General features: G+C 45.4%; 1 protein-coding gene across 1 annotated transcript in view; it reads right to left on the reverse strand.

The window, feature by feature from the left end:
• The window catches only part of LOC126335975 (sodium channel protein Nach-like), a 212,351-nt gene that overhangs the window by 59,556 nt on the left and 127,052 nt on the right, over window positions 1-25,743 (reverse strand). Inside the window, exons 8-9 of the mRNA XM_049999452.1 lie at window positions 18,195-18,336; window positions 6,460-6,736 (exon numbers count right to left, since the gene is read on the reverse strand). Coding sequence (XP_049855409.1) covers window positions 6,460-6,736; window positions 18,195-18,336 — 419 coding nt within the window. The remainder of the gene's footprint in view (window positions 1-6,459; window positions 6,737-18,194; window positions 18,337-25,743) is intronic.

The raw sequence follows: 25,743 nt of genomic DNA on the forward strand, positions 1-25,743 counted from the left end.
GGGGTCGTCCAAATGGAGAGGGCTGTTGCAATGGAGGAATGTAGTTGACTTAACCGTGTAGTCCTCTAGATGGCCGAATAGCGAACTAACACTTAGTATGTATTGGACAGCTTTCGTGATCAAGTGGAAATTTGAGATGATTCAATATGGACGTGTGTTAGTGCTGGGCCATTATTCCCTCCCACGTAAATTGTTCCGTTGACTGATTCTTCGCATTTCACATCTTTATTTAGTTGATAGAAGATCGATTGTGGTGTGTGCATCTAGCAGGTGCAAGACATGTTTGCTGGTTCTCTAGATTGACAAACACCTTATTTGACTTTGTAAATTATAGGGCTGATTTGGAATGTGCTACATCATTGATGTCGGTATTCGCGAGTGGAGATATTGGTTTCCTCTGTTTTCTTTTTCGAGTTACCACATAAATGTCTTCTCAGTCGAATGTAAAAAACTATACTGATTTTGCTCTTAAAACTAAATGAAATTGGACTTTGTCTATTTATGTGGAAAGAGGACATTTATTACGTTAACGAATTTTTTTTTAATGTTGCTTTATTATATGAGTCGAGTTGATGTTAAATAATCTCTTACAGAATGGCAGGTGAGTTCTCCTCGATACTGTGGCCTTCAGGCAGTCCCTGCCAGAGCGTCCTGCATGACATTAAACAAAACTGTTTTCCACTCCAGAACGAGAGGCATTGGGGACCTGTATAGTCTATGACAGCAGCGCCTCCTAGCCACTAGGGATGGCTGCGCCACTATACCTTAGACGACCAAGACACATTTGGGGAATGCTGCCCTTTTATCTCCTAGTTAACTGTACCTGCTTTTACGTTGCCGAAGCATGATCATATCTATGCGTTTGGCGGCTGGCGTGGTCTGCAAGGCTGTCGACTGAGTTGCTCCATCACATAGGTTGATTTTCGGTAGTTTGTGATCGTACATGGAGGAGAACACATGTTCTACTGCAGTCTTTTAGGGCGCCGATTTTCTCCAGTGCATGTGATGCATTATGACCCATTCAATGCAAGTGCTGGTTTCTTTTTTTTTTCGGGACGATTACGAAGTGTAATTATAAGTGTGATGCATTTTTTTCCATCAGCTGTGACAGCGTGTATTGGCTTCGGTTAGCTGGGCTGTAGGCTGATTTTTAGTAGGCATGTGCAGTGAACTCTGACGTCAAACAGTGAAAGATGCTATATGCTTGAAGGTAATATACTTTTTTAACTCCTCTCTGTCCAACATCAGCCTCTAGTCAGTTGAACGTATTTCCCACCAAAAAGAATAAGGATTATGAAACTTCTGGCAGATTAAAACTGTGTGAATAAGGATTGTACCTTCCATCCCATCCTTTTTTCCCCCCTAGCTTGTAGGAGTAGGGTATAGTTTGAGTGTTTCTGTCGCTGGTTTCGAGTGGTATTGTGAGATTTTTTTCGCAGCAGGATAACACCAGTTGTATGCTATCGTCAGTTTTTGTGGAGTATTGCCGTCCTTGTGAAGTGCTATGCATATAGTTATGTAATTAGGTCCGATCTTTGTGATTAATTACATAATTAGGTTCGATATTTGGGTACGTTTGGAGTGGTATTGGGAATTATTTTTCCCAGCAGGATTACACCAGATGTATGGTAGAGTCATTTTTTGCGATATATTGCGATTTTAGGCTGTCCTTGTGCAACACTATGCATATAGTTGTGTAATTAGGATCAATCTTTCTGATTAATTGCATAATTAGGATGGATATTTGCGACAGTTTCCCGAGCAAAATAAATAAAGTACACTAACGTAACATTCCTCTCCCACATCTGGACAGTTCCCATGTGAAAGGGGGGTGTACTTGGGCTGTCCATCCAGTGGAATCGGGGTTCGAGTCGCTGATAAGTTGCGTTTTTAACGTTCACTGAATTATTTTCGGGTGTTTAAGCGTTGTGAGCCTGTTTGCATGCATTATTTAGGTGATCTACGAGTAGTTTGCACGTCTGTATTGTGTGTACTGGATTATTTCGGTAATTTACGAGTTGTTTGCGTTTCCGCACATCAGCGTAATGCATTATTTACGAGTAGTTTCCAAATCTGCAAACTGCATATTCTGACCCCCAAGCATGTCAGGGTGAGTGTTTTGCATCAGCGTAATAAATAAACTTGATGAAATCCGTCGCTAAACAGTTCCAAAAATAAATAAAGTACACTCCTTCCTCTCTCCAGCCCAGAACTGGCGGATTCCTTTTCACACCAATTTTCCCCCTCCAGACCGCCGGCAGAGTTACTGCTTTGTATCAGCATAATGAATAAACTAGGTGAAATCTGCCCCTAAATAAATTGTTCACGAAATAAATAAAGTATACTCATTCCTGTCTCCAGCAGCTCAGAGCAGGCTGATTCCATTTCCCACCAGTTTTCCTCTCCAGACCGCTGGGGGGGATGAGGAGACTGGGGCAGACGTACAGATGAGGAAAATATGTCACATCATCATGATGGTATGCTCCTATGGTCTGTACTGCACGTTCACGTGACCTATCGCGGCGCCCTCTAGCGGTGAACTCGCCAACTATCTCAGTTCTTTAGTCTGGTGAATCGGAAGCAATTGTGTCTTGTGTGGTGCGAGCTTATACGTAGGTTTTAGAAATGACAGACGATTCCAGCATAGCCAGACTTTTCCATGCATTGTGTAATGCATCTTTAATGTAAAGCATTTACTGCATCCACTTCATATGTTCAAGCATTAATGTTAGCTTCCATTCCTCAGCTGAATAAGTGCATGTAATATAGCTATTAAAACACCCCCTGGCCGACATCACACTCGTTCCACACCAACAACTGATATCTCAACCTTTTGTGGCGGTTACATGACACTAATGGTGTAGGTGGATAATAAATTTAAACAAATTTATACAAATTAAAAAAATATGTACAAATTTAAACAAATTATATTCGAATTGAACGTCATCATGAGCAGCCTCTAGTGGGGGCAACACCATACTAACTCTACTCAGCTGCAGCAGTAAGCTCTTAGAGCAAAATTCCCTCCAAAATTCGCAATTCCCGCCCATTTTCCAAGAGGATGACGCACCAGGACCCAATGGCGAACACAGTTGATGGTGGTACTGCCTGTAATTGCTTAATCAAAGACTGAAAATAAAGACTTATGTCCAGCACAGACCAGTTCCCAGGAATAGGTGGCTGTCGGGTGATGTAGGTTAGTGGAGGTAGTCCAAGCGCCTTTTTTCCCGCCATTTTCTTAGATTAGTAGAGGTAGCCCAATTGACCTATCTTCCCTCCAAAATTCGAAATTCCCACCAGGGGAGCGCGGTTCTTACTCGCCAAACGCCGCCATCTTGGATAACGGTACTCACGTCAATAGTTGACGTCACAGCAGCCATCTTGGACGACAATTACGTCATCAGTTGACGTCACGTACTCGCGTGATCAAGTGACGTCACGGCCGCTGCATTGGATGATGTCAGTGGTGCCACACATAGGTTGTCCCCCTACTGATGTGGGCAGAACAGGACATCTACAGAAAGTTCTGTTCGAGCATTCAAACAGACCAGCCTCCTCTGGTTCAGACAGGTTGGATGCTGTCCCCCACTCATCACTAGAGCTTTAGAGTATCTCCAGACTAGCATTTTCAGGACACTGGAAATTCACCAAAAATTCCAGCCATTTTTCTCATCTGTACAACACGTTCTGAGAGAATCTTTTAGACATTCGATCTCTTGTGTCTTTCCTTTTTTGCGATCTGTTGTGGGGTTTCGAAATATGCCATGAACTTTTAGATATGTAATTGTTCAGTGTTTCCCATCTGTGCCTAGATAACAGTGTGAGTTTACTGCTGTAGAAGTATGCTTCGAAAAGTGAGGAAAATAAAAAATAGTTGTCTTAACGTCTGCGACTCCATCAGTGAAAATAACCTAAGCCCACTCAGCATTTCAGAAGAGTTATGAGCACCACAGTAGCTCTATGTCTCTGAAGTGACTTGACATCATAGGACTGGGGCGATGGGTGGTGGGACTTAGGGTACTGGAGGTAGTCCAATTGATCTGTTTCCTGCCAAAAATTTAAATTTCCTGCCATTATGTCAGTTCGACATTGCCACATCTACATCTTGGCGTGAGGAGGGATGGGAGATTGGGCAGGAAATTTAGCAACAATGCAAGGTGTGTCGGGAAATACACTATGTGATCAAAAACATCCGTTCAACTGGCTGAAAATGATTTACAAGTTCGTGACGCCCTCCATCAGTAATGCTGGAAATCAATATGGTGTTGTCCCATCCTTAGCCTTCATTACAGCTTCCACTCTCGCAGGTATACGTTCAATCAGATTATGGATTCAATCAGGTTATGGAAGGTTTCTTGGGGAATGGCACCCCATTCTTCGCGGAGTGCTACACTGAGGAGAGGTATCGATGTTGGTAGGTCAGGCCTGGCACGAGGTCGGCGTTCCAAAACATCCCAAAGGGGTTCTGTAGGATTCAGGTCAGGACTCTGTGCAGGACAGTCCATAACAGGGATGTTATTGTCGTCTAACCGCTGCGCCACAGGCCGTGCATTATGAACAGATGCTCGATCGTGTTGAAAGATGCAATCGCCATCCCCGAATTGCTCTTCACCAGTGGGAAGCAAGAAGGCGCTTAAAACATCAATGTAGGCCTGTGGTGTGATCGTGCCACGTGAAACAACGAGGGGTGCAAGCCCCCTCCATGAAAAACACGACCACACCATAACACCACCGCCTCCGAATTTTACTGTTGGGTCTACAACGCTGGCAGACGACGTTCACTGTGCATTCGCCTTACCCACACCCTGTCATCGGGTCGCCCTATTGTGTACCGTGATTTGTCACTCCACACAACGTTTTTCCACAGTTCAATCGTCCAATGTTTACGCTCCTTCCACCAAGCGAGGCGTCATTTAGCATTTACCGACTTGATGTGTGGTCTGTGAGCAGCCACTCGACCATGAAATACAAGTTTTCTCGCCTCCCGCCTAACTGCCATAGTACTTGCAGTGGATCCTGATGCAGTTTGGAATTCCAGTGTTATAGTATGGATAGATGTATGCCTGTTACACATTACGAACCTCTTCAACTGACGGCGATCTCTGTCATGCAACAGATGAGGTTGGCCTGTACACTTTTGTACTGTACGTGTCCCTTCACGTTTCCACTTCACTATCACATCGGAAACAGTGGACCTAGGGAGGTTTAGGAGTGTGGAAATCTCGCGTACAGACATATGACACAAGTGACACACAATCACCTTACCACGTTTAAAGTCCGTGAGTTCCGCAGAGCGCCCCATCCTGCTCTCTCACGATGTCTAATGACTACTGAGGTCGCTGATATGGAGTACCTGGCAGTAGGTGGCAGCACAATGCACCTAATATGAAAACCTGTGTTTTTGGGGGTGTCCGATTACTTTGTACTCCTACTGTATGCGTACGATGTATGAGTTATGAAATTTCAGACCAGCTGTTTGACTAGACTGGAGAAATTTGTAGCGAAATGTCAAGGATCGGTGCTTTGGAACAGATAGTTGAGACTTAGCTTAAAAAAAAAAAATGTAATGAACTGCGCATGAATAGTCAGAAAGCCCCATTATTTTATGATTACTGGCAGCAGTTACTTACATAAAATATCTAGGAGTATGCGTACAAAGCGCTATGATGTGGAATGAACACATAAAATTAATCATGGGTAAGGCAAATGCCAGACTGAGATTAATTGCAAGAATCCTCAGGAAGTGTGGTCTGTCAAGAAATGAAGCAGTTTATGAACACTCGTATGACCGATGATTTGTCATTCTGGGATTCGAACCAGATGCGACTGATAGATGAGATTGAGAAGGTCGAAAGAACAGGAGCATGTTTGGTAGAGGTTCATTTAGTAAGTGCGAAGGTGTTATGGATATGCTCGGCGAACTACAGTGGTAGAAGCTACAACAGAGGTGTTCTGCATCAAGGTGCAGTCTGTTGTTAAAGTTCCAAGAGCGTACATTCCTAGAAGAATCAACTAATGTATTGCATTCTCCTACGTATATCTTGTGAGACGACCATGAAGATGAAACTAGAAAGATCTGAGCTCACACAGTGGCTTACCAGTTATCCATCTACCCACAAACTATTTGATACTGGAACATGAAACAGGGAAAGTGATTGTGGTACACAAAGTACCCTCCGCCGCATACTGCAAGGCAACTTGCAGAGTATAGATACCGAGGTCGTAATATTTATGCTCAGCAGTATATGTATGAAAGTCTTGTCGTTAAATGACTTATGCTTGTACAGTCCTCGCTACTCTTGATGCATGCATTATATCACTTACACCAACCAGTGTAACATTTTGATTTGCTCTTTCCAGCTATGTAATACCCAGTTCCGTACACTCAGTGGTTTAGGAACGTTAATTTGTCGTCGGTTCATCCTCGGTCTCCCAGACAGAGGATGGGGAGATACTGACCGGCACTGCTGTAGTAGAAAGGCATGCAGTGGCAGAGGCGTGCGATGGCATCGGCGCGGCACTGGGCCAGGCAGTTGGCAGCACTGTAGCTGGAGAAGAGCTGCAGGTGGCGCTCCTCGGGGAAGACGCAGCCGCGCACCTGTGGCGCCACCGACTGCACGGCGCGCGTGCAGTACGACAACGTGGCCGACAGCCGCAGCAGCAGCTCGCGGCCCGGGGGCAGCACCTTCTCCAGCAGCGACTCCTCAGGGAAGTCGTCCGGCCCGTGCACCAGCATCTGCACAAGACCGCACCAGCAGCACTCGCTGCACGTAAACAAGGTGGGCGCGCTGGTGCTGCGTACAGTGGCAAGGGGCAGTGTGGTGTGTCTGACCATAGTGAATACGTTGAACATTTAGTGTTACAAGCTACTTCAGGTATAGCCAAAGTACTTACTGGCCATTAAAATTGCTACACCACGAAGAGGACGTGCTACAGACGCGAAATTTAACTGACAGCATTCTCACAAGGGTAGCGCCGGTTACGACACCTACAACGTGCTGACATGAGGAAAGTTTCCAAACGATTTCTCATACATAAACATCAGTTGACCGGCGTTGCCTGGTGAAACGTTGTTGTGATGCCTCATGTAAGGAGGAGAAATGCGTACCATCACGTTTCCGACTTTGAGAAATGTCGGATTGCAGCCTATCGCGATTGCGGTTTATCGTATCGCGACCATGCTGCTCGCGTTGGTCGAGATCCAATGACTGTTAGCAGAATATGGAATCGGTGGGTTCAGGAGGGTAATACGGAACGCCGTGCTGGATCCCAACGGCCTCGTATCACTAGCAATCGAGATGACAGGCATCTTATCCCCATGGCTGTAACGGATCGTGCAGCCACGTCTCGATCCCTAAGTCAACAGATGGGGACGTTTGCAAGACAACAACCATCTGCACGAACAGTTCGACGAAGTTTGCAGCAGCACGGACTACCAGCTCGGAGACCATGGCTGTGCTTACCCTTGACGCTGCATCACAGACAGGAGCGCCTGCGATGGTGTACTCAATGACGAACATGGGTGCACGAATGGCAAAACGTCATTTTTTCGGATGAATCCAGGTTCTGTTTACAGCATCATGATGGTCGCATCCGTGTTTGGCGACAACGCAGTTAACGCACATTGGAAGCGTGTATTTGTCATCGCCATACTGGCGTATCACCCGGCGTGATAGTATGGGGTGCCATTGGTTACACGTCTCTGTCACCTCTTCTTCGCATTGACAGCACTTTGAACAGTGGACGTTACATTCCAGATATGTTATGACCCGTGGCTCTACCCTCCATTAAATCCCTGGGAAACCCTACATTTCAGCAGGATAATGTACGACCGCGTGTTGCAGGTCCTGTACGGGCCTTTCTGGATACAGAAAATGTTCGACTGCTGCCAGCACATTCTCCAGATCTCTCACCAATTGAAAACGTCTGGTCAATGGTGGCTGAGCAACTGGCTCGCCACAATACGTCAGTCACTACTCTTGATGAACTGTGATATTGTGTTGAAGATGCGTGGGCAGCTGCACCTGTACACGCCATCCAAGTTCTGTTTGACTCAATGCCCAGGCGTATCAAGGCCGTTATTACGGCCAGAGGTGGTTGTTCTGGGTACTGATTTCTCAGGAGCTATGCACCCAAATTGCGTGAAAATGTAACCGCATGTCAGTTCTAGGATAATATATTTGTCCAATGAATACCCATTTATCATCTGCCTTTCTTCTTGGTGTAGCAATTTTAATGGCCAGTAGCGCAGTCGTTGATTAGTGTTGGTATAAAGCTAACACAACAAGTGTTACATTAAATTGCAATTTTCACTGAGGTAATACAATATGTCATACCACATGTGATACGACTAGCGATACAATGCAGAAGTAACCCACATTGGTACAGCAAGTAGAAACTTACTTGAAGGACTTTAATTAGCCTGTGCTGGGAAGACAGCCATACAGAACTGATAGAATTACCTCCCATACTGGCCGGCGCAATACAAAGTGCAGCTTGCTCCATACAGCTGCATCACACTATACATGGGGAAGGAAATTTAGTCATCTGATGCGCCTCAAAAGAACTGCTTTATTTGGTTGAAGAAATGTCACATCCATCTCTGTAGTTGCTTACTCAGTAAAACTTTTACTGTCAGTGTAAGAAATTAAAGACCACTGTTTTGGCAGTGGCACGTCTTCCCTGCTATGCAATCTTTTCCATTCAATTTTGAGGAAACTGTTTTGCATAAAAAATGTTTTTTTAATCTTATAGTCTGTTGCCACAGCTTGATAATCTTTTCGCTGTTCCCCACAGTTATTGTGATACTTTATAATTAAGTAATACATACCAAACAGTTTTAAAAGCTTTGCAGCAAAAAATGTAGTCGCTGGTCAATTTATGTTTGGTGCATTTTAGGTAATACTATGCTGCATGCCAAATGCAGCTAACATTTCTAAATTCCTTTTAATGCTCGAAGGAGAGTCATACCTATTTTCTGTGTTTACTAGATGTATGGCATACTTGGAAGTTGTTTGTGACGAGGCAGAAAGCGATGTGCCACACCTGCTGTGTCTTGTTGTTTGTTGTATCACTCCTGTGGCAATATGAGTGTCACATAGATAAACGTCCTATGCATGACCTTAATTGCAACATATTGCATTGCATCTCACATCACCTCAATCATAACCATGCCTAAGACACGACAACAATAGTTTTCTGAACATATAAATTTGACAAAACTTTTCGAGATGTGTTGAGTTTCACTTACTTTTTATTCAGTAATCACTTCCATGAACAATTAGATGAAGTTGCGATGGGGAGCCCATGTCATTTTTTACTGCCAATCTGTTTATGGAATATTTCGAGTAATGTCCCCTGGACTTGGTGGCTTTCAAATCTGCATGCTTTTTCAGATGTGAAGACGATGATTTTATTGTCTATCTTCAAGGAAGTGAGAATTTAAGTGGATGTTTAGAACATCTGAATTCAATCCAACCGAATATTCAATTCACGATAGATGTGGAAACAGGTGGCTGCCTTCCATTCCTTGATGTGTTGGCCAAATGGAAGGTTGGTGGTACATCGAGACATACCATTTATAGGAAGCCAACTAATAATGATTTGTATTCTCACATTGACGGTTTCCACCATTGGGCTCAGTGTGAAGGGGTACTCGTTCCTTGTTTCATAAGACCACGTCATCTCAGGTCCTGAAAGTTTACCAGCTGAGTTAGCCCACATTGAAGTCATCTGTCATGAGAATGGTTATAGTGCATGACACATTTGCTGTGCGTTGCATTGTCGACCAACCGTGCATCGGGTGAGTGATAATAATACTGACGTGACACGAAAGTGTATGTCTTTTTGCTTCATGGAGGGAGCATTTCAAACAGGGTTGGTCGTAGTGTGTGGAAATATGATGTGCAAATTGTTTCTCGACCACCGTCTTAGAGTAGGCCCTTTTAGGATCTGTAAAGGACGATCTCGGTTGCTCAAGGTGGGTATGGACCATATCTTTTGAGGTTGTGGCATGTCACACATTGGTCAGACCATTAGGACCATGGGGGACCAGTGCATTGAGCATAAGTGTCACACATGCTTCCAACAGCCGACCAAGTCTGCTATTCCAGAACGTTAGCACTAGTTATCCTGTGGTGTGTAACAATATGGAGATTCTGGTATGAACTTCTATTGGGATAATGTTATGAAGGAAGCAGTAAGATTAAATTATCAAGTGATGTTATAAATAGAGATGGAAGTTTGTTTTAAATCTTCTTGGAATCCTGTTCTCTCGCCAGACAAACACAGGGACGGGTTGCTGCTACCTCACCCTTTGGCGATTAATATTCACAATCGCTAAAATGGTCATCTTTGGTTGTGTGGTGGCGTTTCTTTGGTTGTGTGTTCGCGTTAGTGTTGGCAGGGTACGCGCTTGTGTGTGTGTGTGTGCACATTTTGCCTTTCAGCATATGCCCCCCACATAGTGAGATTTTAATTTCCTTGCTGAGCGCTCTCTCATTGCATATGTGCCTTGAATATAATCTGCCGAAATATTGTGGGTTGCCGAGGGTGCCACCAGGCTGCAGTCGGGTAAGTTTTTTCAGTATACATATTCATCTAGCGAGTCAGTGACAGAAACAGTGGCCCGATGTAACTGTCACCCCAGTGTTGCCATTTAGAGCTTGCGCAAAATTACTTGGTCTGTGTGCTGAAAGGCATTCTTATTCTCAGCGCTTGGCGAGTTCGCCACCTCTCTTCCAAAGGTGCAGTGTCGTCTGCTGTGCTATGTGCCCCATCCATTACGAACGTAACATCCTCTGCCTTCCCTGGATACACTGTGGGGATGGAGGCTTGCACACCGAGTGCACTGCAGTGTTTCTCAAATGATTTTAAAGAAATCATTCATCAGCTTCATGATGAACTGCCTATCATTTCGTTAACGGTCATGGTTACTGCGATGTTTCTATATTTTTGGTAAGTTACTGGGAGAAATTCGAATAGTTTGTAACGAAAAATAGGGGTCGCGATGAATTTGAACCTGTTGCATATTTGCTCACAGATGGCTACGTGCAAAATGGAGCTAGCACATTGAATTTCTCTTTAAACGTGAGACGAGATCTATGTCTATCGCCACTGTCGAGAAAATGGATTTATGTAGTGGGCCGGCTTCCGATCGTGTGCGCAAACGATAGGGTGGAAGTGAAATGTTCGTTTCATTCCCCATGTCTCATAAACGATTAAATACGGAAGCGAATTTTTGGCAAGTGAATGACTGCAAAGCGGAGAGCATTTTGCCGCATAGCTGACTTTATCTACTCCGATATATGAGTGACTAAGGATTTTTTCAATAAAATAATATGAATTTTTGAAGGGCCATCGATAGCTGGTAAAATAGGAATTAGTATGTATTTGTAACAATATAATTGAAGGAATCACACTTTTGTTTTTATAGCAAGCACAAGCTTTTCGTGTGTGCAATATACGATAAAGAATGACTACAGATTTTTTTCAGTGAAATATGTACAGTAATTCTTCGATGGGCCATCGATAGCTGGTGAAATGAGAATTAGTATCTGTTTGTAACAACATAAATGAAGAAATCACATTTTTTATTTTTATACCGAGAATGAGTTTCTCAAAAAGTATTTGCTTACGTCTCGTCAACTGTGTGATTAATAGTAGACTGTTCATGGATTCTGTCGCAACTACAGCTGCATTAGCATGTTAGTGAAGTGAAATTGCGCCCACCACCGCTGTTTTGGGAAAAGAAAAAAGGTCTACGAGACAGGTGAAAATAAATGACTCCCTCTATTGCAACTTCTGCGTAATTCTGTACCCATTCCGCTTTCAGTAATAAACGATTGACTTGTCGAATTATTTGTCGTACTGCAATAATCTCTTAATTCGTTCATTTGTACACTTGCTAGCTGAAGTCAGCGATTTTGATATGTTTGTAGCGATATTATAGTCTTTGTGCGTTTTTAACCCTTGCTTCCCAATGCCAACCCGGTTCAGTCAATACGTTATAAACAGGATTTGCGTGCAAACACAACCGCCGATCTGGAGGGTCCCTGAGTGCTGTTTTGAGTCACTGAATGATACCAAAAACTAGCCTTCGGCGTTCCTGAAACTTGCAGAAGTATGCATTTCACATGACGCAATTCTGACGTACAGCATGTTTGCCGCAGTAGAGATTACGTCATAAGCCATCATAATAAAAGAAGCCACGTCAGTGGAAGGCGGGCTATTGTGGACAGTTCTGGAGAGTCTTCAGTTAGTCTACTTACTACCGCAGTGACTGTCATGATTAGATTCTAGTAAGAGTGGTGTAATCACTGAGATGTAACCACATGTGTTTTATTTATTGACGTTGCAATTTTAATGGCGAGCAGAGTAGGGATGAGTCAATAAGAGTGTTGTTTCAACAGTTGCGTGAAATACCGTCCATTCTTACGATAGTCTGTAAATAAAAAGGCAGCTGCATGACGTGTTCTACGGAGATATGCTCCACGTCAGAGTTACGTCATGCGAATCAAATGCATATTTCTACAGTTTCCAGTAATGCCGATGGCCAATTCTGAGTATCATTCAGACGATCAAAACAGCATTCAGGGACTCTCACAGATTGGCGATTGTGTTTGCAAGCAAATCATGTTTACAACGTATTGATTGAACCGGGTGTGCATGGAGACAAAAGGGTTAAAAGCGCACAAAGACGAAAATCACTACAAACATATAAATATCAGAGTGTCTTGTTCATATATAGCGTTATTCAGCTGCACCTACCCGTGCCCCGTAATTCTATATCAACAACACGCGATATTTTCGTATGCTCTCTTTCGCCACGCTCAAACTATTAGTTCTACAGACAAAAATGAAGAAAATCTTTTTGTAGGGAATTTAACATAAGATTTATAGTATGTTGTTCGCGACACTCCTCCTTACCACTGTAAAAAAATTTCCGACTATATGAACTATTCCCGATATTCGACCTTTCTTGTTCTCTACTGACTGGACTATTATGTCTCCAGTTGCTAAAGCTAATTACTTTGGCAATTCGATCCGGACTTAACCCTTATAAGCACTTTAGTTTCCTAGTCAGAAGGCCTAACGAATATAATGAAGTAATTGTTTATTGCATGTCAGTAAATTGTTAGGTAAAATTTACACAAATGTCAGTCTTACAATATATAAAAGCTAGACTAAGTCGATACCGTAACAAGGCCAGTCAATGAGGACCAAAAACGCTGGAGTGTGTGAAATAATTTGTGCAGTCGCAAATTTTTGTACGGTAGTGCTGAGTGTGGATGCGTTTCAGCTTCACTTTTGTACTTTTTTCTTGAATCACGATCATGTGTGGCCCCGTTCCAGATCACCCACGAAGGAAAAATCCTTGGCAGCACCGGGAATCGATCCGGATCCGGACAAAATAGTCAATCACGCTGATCACTTTTTTATCTCATTTTGTTCGTTATTGTTCTTTACATTTGTTTGTGGCGGAGTCCCACGACACTCGTTGAAGTTCATTGTTGATGCAGTCACTTCTTTTTATTACAGAGGGCAGCTAACCCTCTGACCGATCACGCTGAGTGTACATACACACATCAAAAAAAAGTTTTGCATCACCCCGGTTCCCAGAACTCCTGAAGATAGACGTTGACTGTGGATATTGTATTACAAACACAGTTCCTTTGACTGTTCAGAGATGTCACTAAACCCGTCCAAGGCGCTGCAGTCTGGAACCGCAAGACCGCTACGGTCGCAGGTTCGAATCCTGCCTCGGGCATGGATGTTTGTGATGTCCTTAGGTTAGTTAGGTTTAACTAGTTCTAAGTTCTAGGGGACTAACGACCTCAGAAGTTGAGTCCCATAGTACTCAGAGCCATTTGAACCATTTTTGAAACCCGTCCAAAGATGTAAACAACCATGCATGAGCAGCGCCTAGGGGATCTGACAGCTGGCCAGTTCCAGTCATTCCACCAGAAAGAAGTTACACGGCTCGCGTAGTCTGTAGTTCAACTATGCCTAGACGGTCAATAACGCGGTTCGATCGCGTCCTCAATTTTACTTTGTGCCAGGAAGGGCTCTCAACAAGGGAAGTGTCCAGGCTCCTCGGAGTGAACCAAAGCATGGAGGAGATACAGAGAGACAGGAACTGTCGATGACATACCTCGCTCAGGCCGCCCATGGGCTACTGCAGTGGATGACCGCTACCTATGGATTACGGCTCGGAGGAACCCTGACAGCAACGCCAACTTGTTGAATAACGCTTTTCGTGCAGCCATAGGACGCCGTGTTACGACTCAAAATGTGCGCAATAGCCTGCATGATGCCCAACTTCACTCTTGACATCCATGGCGAGGTCCATCTTTGCAACCAACACACCACGCAGCCCGGTCCAGATGAGCCCAGCAGCATGCCGAATGGTCCGCTTAGGATTGGCATCATGTTCTCTTCACCGATAAGTGTCGCATATGCCTTCAACCAGACAATCTTAGTGGATGTGTTTGGAGGCAATCCGGTCATGCTGAACGCCTTAGACACACTGTCCAGCGAGCACAGCAAGGTGGAGGTCCCCTGCTGTTTTGGGGTGGCATTACGTGGGGCCGACGTACGCCGCTGGTGGTCTTAGAAGGCGCCGTAACGGCTGTACGATTCGTGAATACCTTCCTCCGACTGATAGCTGAATCATATTGGCAGCACATTCGCGCCCCCATCGTCCATATCTTGTGAATGGCTTCCTTTAGGATAACAACATCGCTCAGCTAGTGGCCAGCATATTCTCCAGGCATGAAAGCTATCGAACATGCCTGGGAGAAATTGAAAAGAGCTGTTTATGGACGACGTGACTCACCAACCACTCTGAGGGATCTACGCCGAGTCGCCATTGAGTGGGACAATCTGGACCAACAGTGCTTTGATGAACTTGTGGATAGTGTGCCATGGCGAATACAGGCATGCATCAATGCAAGAGGACATGCTACTAAGTATTAGAGGTACTGATATGTACAGCAATCTGGATCACCACCTCTGAAGGTCTCACTGTATGGTGGAACAACATGCAATGTGTGGTTTTCATGAGCAATAGAAAGAACGGAAATAATGTTTATTTTGATCTCTATTCCAATTTTCTACACTGGTTCCGGAACTCTCGGAACCAAGGCGATGCGAAACTTTTTTCTGATGTGTTTGTATCCAAATGGGACGTTGATTGACAAAGTCGTTGGAAGTCCTCCTGATGCAATTCGTTCCAAATTCTGCCCAACTGGCGTATTGGATGGTCAAAGTCCCAAGCTGGTTGGACAGCCCTGCTCATAATGTTCGAAACGTTCTCAGCTCGGGAGAGATCTGGCAACCTTTCTCGTCAAAGCAGGGCTTGGCAAGCACGTAGATAAGCAATAGAAACTGCCACTGTCTATGGGGGGGGGGGGGGGAGAGCATAATCGTGCTGAAATGTAACGATGGTTTGCCGTGAAGGGCAACAAAACGGGGCATAGAATATTATCGAATTGTCGACGTACTGTTGTGCTGTAAGGGTGCATCAGATAACAACCAATCGTGTCCTGCGATGAAATGGCACCCACCCCATCACACCTGGTTGTGGGGCTGTGTGGCAGGCGGCAGTCAGGTGGGTGTCCCACTGCTGTCTAGGCTGTCTCCAGTCATGTGAGCTCAATTTGAAGCGTGATTCAGCACTGAAGACAATTCTACTCCCGTCAATGAGATTCGAGACTGAATGTGCTGAACATCACTGCAAACGGGCTCTTTGGTGTACAGAGGTTGGTAGTCAGCGCAAGTGGCGCTTTGATCTCACTGAAGCACCCACTGCACATCAGATCGGTGGTAATAACGAATTCAGGGCTTTGAGTACTACTCTCTGACGATTGCTCGGTCCTCAAATTCTGTCACCTCTCTAGACCGACCGCTTCCTTCTTGACACTGTGTTTGGTCATGGTACACCTATTCCTGCCAACATCGTCGAACGGTAGCATCCCTCCTACTCAAATGTCGAGCGTTTCGCCGATTTCTCCAACCGGCTTCTTTGAGCCCAACTGACGTCCACTCTCAAATGCTGACATCTGTGTATACTGCTCAAAAAATGGTTCAAATGGCTCTGAGCACTATGGGACTCAACTGCTGTGGTCATCAGTCCCCCAGAACTTAGAACTACTTAAACCTAACTAACTTAAGGACATCACACACATCCATGCTCGAGGCAGGATTCGAACCTGCGACCGTAGCAGTCGCACGTTTCCGGACTGCGGGCCTAGAACCGCGAGACCACCGCGGTCGGCTGTGTATACTGTTCACGCTCCTGTCTGTAAGGCGTAATGTCCAGCTGAGTGCACAAAATGAAATAGTCAGTCTTTGTGCTCTGGTATCGACATGCCTCCTGTTTAATATCCCTTCCACCTGTGTGGTGAAACTGCGCAACATGTACCCTGTTTACTATCCCTGACACCTGTGTGGTGAAATTACACTGCAGAGTCACACATTCATCCATCAGCTGCCAAAGTTTTCAGTGTTGTAGTTTCATTCGACACTTGTATGAATAGCAGTTTGTGACCATTGTACATAACTCCGTCGAGATTCGTCGTTTTTTTTGTCTTAAACTGTATTTACCTTTCTTCCTCAAACAATCTAAAACAACTGTTGTCAACTACTATGATGTATTGTTGTGATGTACGAGGTGCAGTCATAAAGTGTTAATTATCATGAGGAAAACTTATCTCACCAATTTTTTTTTTCTGCGCCTGTCTCACATTATTGTGCCACAGGTACTCTAATGCTGCTAGAGAAGACAATACAAAACAGTGCAGCGCATTAAGGAGGAGGAAATTAGTGTGTAAAGTCCTGTCGATAACGAGGTCATCAGAGTCGGAGCACAAGCTCGGATTGCGGAACAATGGAGAAGGAAAGTGGGCGTGCCCTTTCGAAGGTATCATCCCGGTATTTTCCTTAAGAAATTTAGGGAAATCATGGAAAACCTAAATCAGGATGGCTGGATGCAGGTTTGAACCGTCATCCTCCCGAATACAACCCCAGTGTGCTAAACACTGTGCCATCCAGCTCGGTTCACCGTTTTGATAAAAGGAGTTTCATGTGGTAATTCGTTTTCTGCACTCGACGTGGAATAATGCAACAACAATCGATGCTGAGTTAGTAGAAGTGTACGGCAATAATGCACTATCATAAAACACAGTGGTTAGTTGGTGCAGATATAAACAAGTGTGGATGACAAAAAAGTGTAGTGGCAAACCATCTAACTGTGAATCAATCCTCATGCGTGGAGACAGACTTAACACCATTGAGGCGACAGTGGAGAAAGTGAAAATCAGTAATGGATCGGTTACCAACATTCAGTACGAAATTTCGAACATGTAAAACTGTTGCCAACTGCTGCATTCTGCAACTTCTCACACTTATGCAGAAAGTCACCTGGACTGAGGTAGCATCTGAAATGTTGCAGTGTGACACACCAGTCACACACACTTCTCACACCTACTGCTGAAGTTCGCTCACAGCCGATTACAGTACTGGTGCACTGATCGCTACCAATATTGCAATGGTCTTATAGAAAGCCATCACACAAGGCGATAATTCAGCGTTATGCCAACCACCACTAGCTGATATTATGGCTGACAGCAGAACACTGTCACCAAGGTATTATTTATATATGATTAGTCAGCATTAAATGTAGAGTTGTCTGACTGTGTAACCTTCCACCATTTGGCACACACCATTCAACTGAGCCACATGGCCACTGTACTCAGACAGCTGGCATGTGATGCGTGGCATTGATTGGGACTGAACTGTTCAGCCCCATGTGGCTGGATAATCTATCCATTCAGAATCTGCTGGGAAGCTGTTATTGGTTAATCGGCTGCTGGTTGTGCACTGTGGTCTGGGGTTCAGTATTACCTGTGCCTCCCTGACTCACAAATGCCCCAGGCACTACAACCTCAGACAGCAGTGTCGTACAACCGTGACAGTCAGCTGCTGCTGAGACAGCAGCAACCATGTCTAAAGTAGCATCGTGTAAGACACTTCCAGCCTAATGCTGATGGCCCAGTTAAGCCCTAGCCTTTTTATTGTGATTGAAACACTGCTGACCCTTTCTAGAAACCCCACTCCTATATATACTACCAAAGTTATGCTGTGCTGGACGTAGGTGGACCTATTATGAGGCTGAACAGTGGAGTAGTACGCACCCTGACACCACTGGAGAAGAGTGAGTTGACCCAGTAGTCGTGCAGCTGTGGGTTGAGCAGCGCAGTGAGGCCCATGCGGTGGCTGTAGTAGCGCGTGTAGTGCAGGTGCTGTTTGGAGCGAACCACCTGTGCCTTTCCAGATCTGCAACAGAACACGCAGCACTGTGGCTCACTGCCACCTTCTATGTTCAGTATCTACCACAGCTCCATCACTCAGGTCTCAGCTTCAAAACTGCTTTCAAATTAATTTACTCTTTAGTGAACAGGAAACATTGACATGGCTTTGGATGACTGGTGTTTGGATGATTGCTACAAGAAATAAAACTTCCTGGCAGATTAAAACTGTTTGCTGGACAGAGACTTGAACATGGGAGCTTTGCCCTTCGTGCACAAGTGCGCTACTGACAGAACCACCCAAGCATGACTCACGAACCACCCTCGCCACTTCATCTCCACCAGTACATCTCCCACATTCCACCTTCACACAAGTCCACATGCATACCTTGAGGGACTAGCTCTCATGGAAGAAATGATGTTGCAGAGAAATGATTTAGCCACTGGAGAATTGATTCCAGGAAGAAATATTACCCTCAAATGAAGTGTGCGCTGAACTGAAAGTTACTGGCAGATTTAAACTGTGTGGCAGACTGGGGATCGAACTCGGGTCCTTTGCCTTTCATGAGCAAGTGCTGAATCGATCGACCCTCCTCACAACTTTATTTCCATCAGTGCCTCTTCTCCTGCATTCCAAACTTCACCCAGGCTGTGGCTAAGCCATATCTGCGCAATACCCTATGTTCCAGTAGCGCAAGTCTCATAAGGTATCCAGGAGAGTTTCAATGAAGTTTGGCAGGTACAAGGGAGGTACTGGTGGAAATAAAGCAGTGAAGATGGGCTATGTTCAAATGCTGGTCTGGCACACAGTTTCAATCTAGCAGCAAGTTTCAAATCAGTACACACTCTGCTGCAGAGTGAAAATTCATTTTGGATAGAAGATATAGCTCTGTGCGTGGAACCTAAATGATGATTCCATTTTTATGAATATCAGGTGGACCGACACCCCAATTGCACATGAAGAAATACCAGTCATTTTCGGTGGATTCCTCATAAAATATGTTAAAGTGAGGTTTTTATGTGAGCTTCACACAAAATACTCTACTGGCCATTAAAATTGCTACACTAAGAAGATATGCAGATGATAAACGGGTATTCATTGTACAAATAGATTATACTACAACTGACATGTGATTCCATTTTCATGCAATTTGGGTGCATAGGTCCTGAGAAATCAGTACCCAGAACAACCACCTCTGGCCGTAATAAAGGCCTTGATACGACTGGGCATTGAGTCAAACAGAGCTTGGATGGCGTGTACAGATACAGCTGACAATGCAGCTTCAACACGATACCACAGTTCATCAAGAGTAGTGACTGGCATATTGTGACGAGCCAGTTGCTCGGCCACCATTGACCAGACGTTTCAATTGGTGAGAGATCTGGAGAATGTGCTGGCCAGGGCAGCAGTCGACCATTTTCTGTATCCAGAAAGGCCCGTACAGGACCTGCAACATGCGGTCGTGCTTGATCCTGCTGAAATGTAGGGTTTCGCAGGGATCGAATGAAGGGTAGAGCCACGGATCGTAACACACCTGAAATGTAACGTCCACTGTTCAGAGTGCCGTCAATGTGAATAAGAGGTGACCGAGATGTGCAACCAATGGCACCCCATACCATCACGCTGGGTGATACGCCAGTATGGCGATGACGAATACACGCTTCCAATGTGCGTTCACCGCGATGTCGTTCAACACGAATGCGACCATCAAGATGCTGTAAAAACAACCTGGATTCATCGGGAAAAAAATTACGTTTTGCCATTCGTGGACCCAGGTTCGTCGATGAGTACACCATCGCAGGCGCTCCTGTCTGTGATGCAGCGTCGAGGGTAACCGCAGCCATGGTCTCCGAGCTGATAGTCCATGCTGCTGCAAACGTCGTCGAACTGTTCGTGCAGATGGATGTTGTCTTGCAAACGTCCCTATCTGCTGACTCAGGGATTGAGACGTGGCTGCACGATCCGTTACAGCCATGGGGATAAGATGCCTGTCATCTGGACTGCTACTGAGACGAGGCCGTTGGGATCCAGCACGGCGTTCCGTATTACCCTCCCGAACCCACCGATTCCATATTCTGCTAACAGTCATTGGATCTCGACCAACGCGAGCAGCAGTGTCACGATACAATAAACTGCAATCGCGATAAGCTACAATCCGACCTTTATCAAAGTCGGAAACGTGATGGTACGCATTTCTCCTCCTTACACAGGGCATCACAACAACGTTTCACCAGGTAACGCCGGTCAACTGCTGTTTGTGTATAAGAAATCGGTTGGAAACTTTCCTTGTGTCAGCACGTTGTAGGTGTCGCCACCGGCGCCAACCTTGTGTGAACGCTCTGAAAAGCTAATCATTTGCATATCACAGTATCTTCTTCCTGTCGGTTAAATTTCGCGTCAGTAGCACGTCATCTTCGTGGTGTAGCCATTTTAATGGCCAGTAGTGTATATTAAGGCCATTGTCTGTTTCATAGATGTCTATATACTAGGTCTCTGGGTACTTTTTCCAATGAGCTGCACACACTGTCCCTGGCAAATCTTTTTTTTTATGTTTAAAGTAGGCGGCACGAGTGGAAGAGGTCAAGTCAGCAGGAGTCATAAACCGAGACCTGGCCAGGCTGTCCCCCTTGCTGCGAAGAGATTAGGAATGGTGAGGGGAAATCAATAGTGGGACTCTTTATTTTTATTTTTTTACCCCAACTAAAATACATGCTACTAGCACCACATTGTGCACTGAGTAAATAAAACAAACCCAGGACTATGCTACACCGACTTAATATACGGGGAAACGTAAGTGTGGTACGTATCATGATGCAGAAGCGTGAGACGCTGCTGTAATTGCAAAATTTGTCACACCAAGTGCCACATGTCTTCTGTTGCACCACAGCAGATATACTGCTTGTCCATGTCCGTTAGCCGGCCGCGGTGGTCTAGCGTTTCTAGGCGCTCAGTCCGGAACCGCGCGACTGCTACGGTCGCAGGTTCGAATCCTGCCTCGGGCATGAATGTGTGTGATGTCCTTAGGTTAGTTAGGTTTAATTAGTTCTAAGTTCTAGGGGACTGATGACCACAGCAGTTAAGTCCCATAGTGTTCAGAGCCATTTGAACCATGTCCATTACTCCACAATTCACATATAGAGACGATTCCACCATATTTAACCTGTGGAGGCGCGATCAGGTGACCTGTTTACTGTTAACTGCGATGTAACATGTTGACTGGATATTTGTGTCCAGTTTAACTGCATTTACTGCCCGTCATACCTCCATTCAGCTAACATGAGAGTTCCTTGCCTCCACGACATTTGGTGGACACCTTCGTTGTAGAACTCTATACAGCTCATGCGCCGTCGCTTGTTTTGTTGCTGGTCATGTGATGTGGACATAACTGTGATCCAGGAGAAAGTGACCAAAATAGTAGAAGTGAAAGGGAATATCTCTCAACATCAGTAGGGGCATAAGGGAGGGTGGAGCCAGGAACTCCAGCAGCAAATCTGTCAAATTTTCTGGGCGGTGGCGCCACAGCTTGATGTGGGAGCTGATTAAAAGGCCACTGTTTTGTGTGGATGTGGACTAGGCCAAAACCTCCTTTATCTGAGGGAAGTGTCAGCAATTCATAACTGATTTAGAAGAGCATGCCGGTAGGCTCCAAATGCCGCTAATATATGCCAAGCTTTCAGTAATGGTAATGGAAATCCACGCACTATGTGTGGAATGTGTGATGTTAGAAAAATGTTGAGAAAGCGCATCCTTCGAAGAATGTTGAGCACCCATAGATGAAGGTTGACGATCTTGACCCAAATTCGTTGTAACGAGCAGCGGTAGTAAAGGGCTGCAGTGCATCATATGTTATCGTGAAACTCTACCACAAGGCATCTGATAGTACCACTGTGTTATAGGGGGTCGACACACGCTGAGGTGACCAATTTGGTGACATTGAGATAGATGCCAGAAGTTATTCCATATGTGGCAATCCATTCTAGTGTGATGGTTACATCATTAACATTGCGGAGGATGAGCACCAAATCATCTGCATATGCTATACAGCAAAATGTGATGCCACATAACGTAAGCCCAGCGAGGCACTAATGGAGGCCAGAGAGGATCAGTTCCAGTTCCAGTTCCAGTGCCAGGGCACGGAGTTAGGTCGACAGAGGCAGTCCTGACTCAACGAGTTGGAAATCGGGATGGACTGCATGATGTCCACTGATGAGTAACTAGGAGATCGACCACTGGAGGAGGTGCATCAGGATGTCTATGAATTGCTGTGGGTATTGCATGTGTTACACATGATCCACACAATCAAAAGCCTGGCTAAAATCTAGTGACGCCTGTACTCCTGGGATGCAGTGTGCCCTCGCTAGAGCTATTATGCCACAGTATCGACACAGTGCTGTGCTGTGTTACTGATGCCTTTTAGGAAAGCTTGATCTGGTGAGATGATGTGTGGAAGGGTCGGCCATATATGGGTCACTATCGATCTGACGAATATCTTCATGTCACACTTGAGGTATCTCAGTAAGTGGTAATCACGTACTCGAGCGCCACCTGTCGTTTTGTGGACTGGTATAATCATTCCTTCGACGAAAGTTGTGGGAAGCGGTACCGTGGGGGACATAAGCTTCTAACAGAAACCTGTCAACTTGGAAGCCAGTAAATACTAAAATTATCTACAACACTCCACGGGAAGTCTGTCGGGGACAGGACAAATGTTTGACACTCCTATATCTATGGTGTCGATAACTTCTCCTTCTGTAATTTGTCCAACAACTCAGTTGAAAATCCTACGGAATAGTACCGTAACCTAGTTGCGAGACACCTGTCAACAGGCTGGCCGAAGTGGACAAGCGGTTCTAGGCGCTTCAGTCCGGAGCAGCGCGACTGCTACGGTCGCAGGATCGAATCCAGCCTCGGCCATCGACGTGTGTGATGTCCTTAGGTTAGTTAGCTTTAATTAGTTCTGAGTTCTAGGGGACTGATGACATCAGATGCTAAGTCTCATAGTGCTCAGAGCCATTTGAACCATTTTTTTTGAACACCTGTCAACATCATTGGGTCGGAATATTGAGTCAAATAGAGTTTAGTGTAACAGCTGAAGAAGGCTGCACCAATACCAGGCTGCGTGGTGAGGTGGCGACTGTCCGTAATAGTGATGGCTTGTATTAGTGCCCATTGTCGTTGTTTACATTCTCGAATGACGTGGTACTTGATGGGTCATTCTTTTTCTACTGTGTCGTGTGTTCGCGCTCGGACGATCGTCGCTTCTGGGTGACGGTACATATGAGCTAAGATTTATGCTTTCACAAAGTGGACTGCCATCCGTCATTCCAGCGTTGGTGGCAGTGAGGCACATTCACTAAGGATGGTGAAACAAAAATCTTGGTTGTCAAAATGGCTCTGAGCACTATGGGACTTAACATCGATGGTCATCAGTCCCCTAGAACTTAGAACTACTTAAACCTAACTAACTTAAGGACATCACACAACACCCAGTCATCACGAGGCAGAGAAAATCCTTGACCCCGCCGGGAATCGAACCCGGGAACCCGGGCATGGGAAGCGAGAACGTTACCGCACGACCACGAGCTGCGGACATCTAGGTTGTCGCCTCCAAGCCGCGAGTCGTAATCAAGGTTCCTTGTAGGGCCAGCTTATTGCAATTTAACCACCAACTGACCGACGTTGGATGTGTTGGGAGGTGGCGGACGCACGTACTCCATGCATCCTCGATGGAATGCTGACAATCTGGAAAGCAAGATGATCATAGAAGGGAGATGAGCTTCCAGGGATGGCGGTTGCGCCACACCAGTTGGCGACTAAGGGTAACATTACATGTATATGACTCGTTATCTGAAAAGGCACAGGCTACACCTCAGCATCGCTCACTGTTGCCTATCAATGTGACAAGACGAGAGACCTGTAAAATGAGTGGATTCCAGCCAATTTCCATGGATATTTTCCCATATATATATCAGCTTGAAGTCGCTTGGGGCAAGATGAATGGCGTGGCAGCTGACACGTGGGCGCCTGGACGCTACTGAAATCGCTCCCTAGCATCAAGCAGTCGTGCCTACCTGAAAGAGCAACGCTACTCCTTCTGCAAAGAGGAGTGCTCATTAGAGATGTCGTTTTGTTCCGGAAGGGCCGTACACATTCATAAACTGGACGCCTAGCACCATTACGGCCATTCCTGTAGCGTCAGGGAGACATCTTACTTTGTCTACCTCGAGGCCCTCCCTGAGGGGAACTGCAACACTGCTTTTCGTTGGCGAGGCATGGGAGGACATTTGAGCAGTATAGTTATACATACAACAGAAATAGTCGACGTAGACCTCTTAGAGAAAGACAATGTCGATGCCTGGTATGACTTGGAGCAGCGACAATTTCGTACATGTCTTAATGGTGTTAACATTGATAGTCACTAAGCGATAGGTCTGTAGATCATTTGCAGAAACGAAGACCGCCGTCAGTATCGCCATAAATGTTGTTGCCTGTCACGTACAGGCTACGTCCAAACTGTCGTGTGCTGCTACTCAGGAGGGGCTGAGATATGAGAAGCCACCCCCCTCTCACATACCATGTCGGATACAGTCTTCCTCAGGGTCATCTGCCCAAGGTGACAACCTCAGTCGCGTCCTGCTGTGTAATGGTGATGGGTGCTGTGCCCAAGATCTGTTTGTCTGAGGGACCAGAAAGAGCTGTGTCCAAGTCAGCAAAGGCAACATGCATAAGAGCCTGTGTCGTTCATGTTTTCTGTGTTGTTGGCAGTCCGGCTGTCAGCTGGAGTAGATATCTGCAGGAGGCAGTCAGCACTCATCAGAGCGTGTACAGCATCGCTTTTTGTGTTTCCTCAGCGCCCTCTGTTTGCCTAGATGGGTCTCCATGTCTGAATGATGTGTGTTTCCTTCACGGCATCATCTTCAGGGATATAAGCAAAGGTCAGTACAACCCTTTGTCGAATTCCATTCTCTCATCTGTATCTCCCTCCGAAATTGATGGGCGACCTCCCTTAATCTGCGAAGACTCTGTCATGGTTTGGTCAATCCTAAGTTTGCTAGGGTTGTGTAGTCTGATGTTCCCTGTCTTCCAAGTGGTCTGCTGTCTGCCATGATGATCGACCATGTCAGCCCTGTGTAACTGAGGGGAAGAGCTGTAATGGTATGGGGGTTGCGTTGATTCACCTAACAGGATCTGTGTAAGCCGATGTTGATAAAGCGGATAAAGCTTTCGATTACAGTCGAGTTGGAAGTTGAGCTTGATGGATTTTCTCTAAGAATGAGCCATAGCAACTCAATTTCAATGGACTCGAGTACTAGTTGTGACGACGAAGTAAACCAACTACACATGCTCGCGACTCAGTAGATGGAACACAAACAAGACGTCCTCGCCGCTCACATGCCGAAGACCGACTGATGAACCATTTAATGCTGACTAACT

The sequence above is a fragment of the Schistocerca gregaria genome, chromosome 2 (genome assembly GCF_023897955.1).
Source record: "Schistocerca gregaria isolate iqSchGreg1 chromosome 2, iqSchGreg1.2, whole genome shotgun sequence".
In the NCBI taxonomy this organism is placed as follows: domain Eukaryota; kingdom Metazoa; phylum Arthropoda; class Insecta; order Orthoptera; family Acrididae; genus Schistocerca; species Schistocerca gregaria.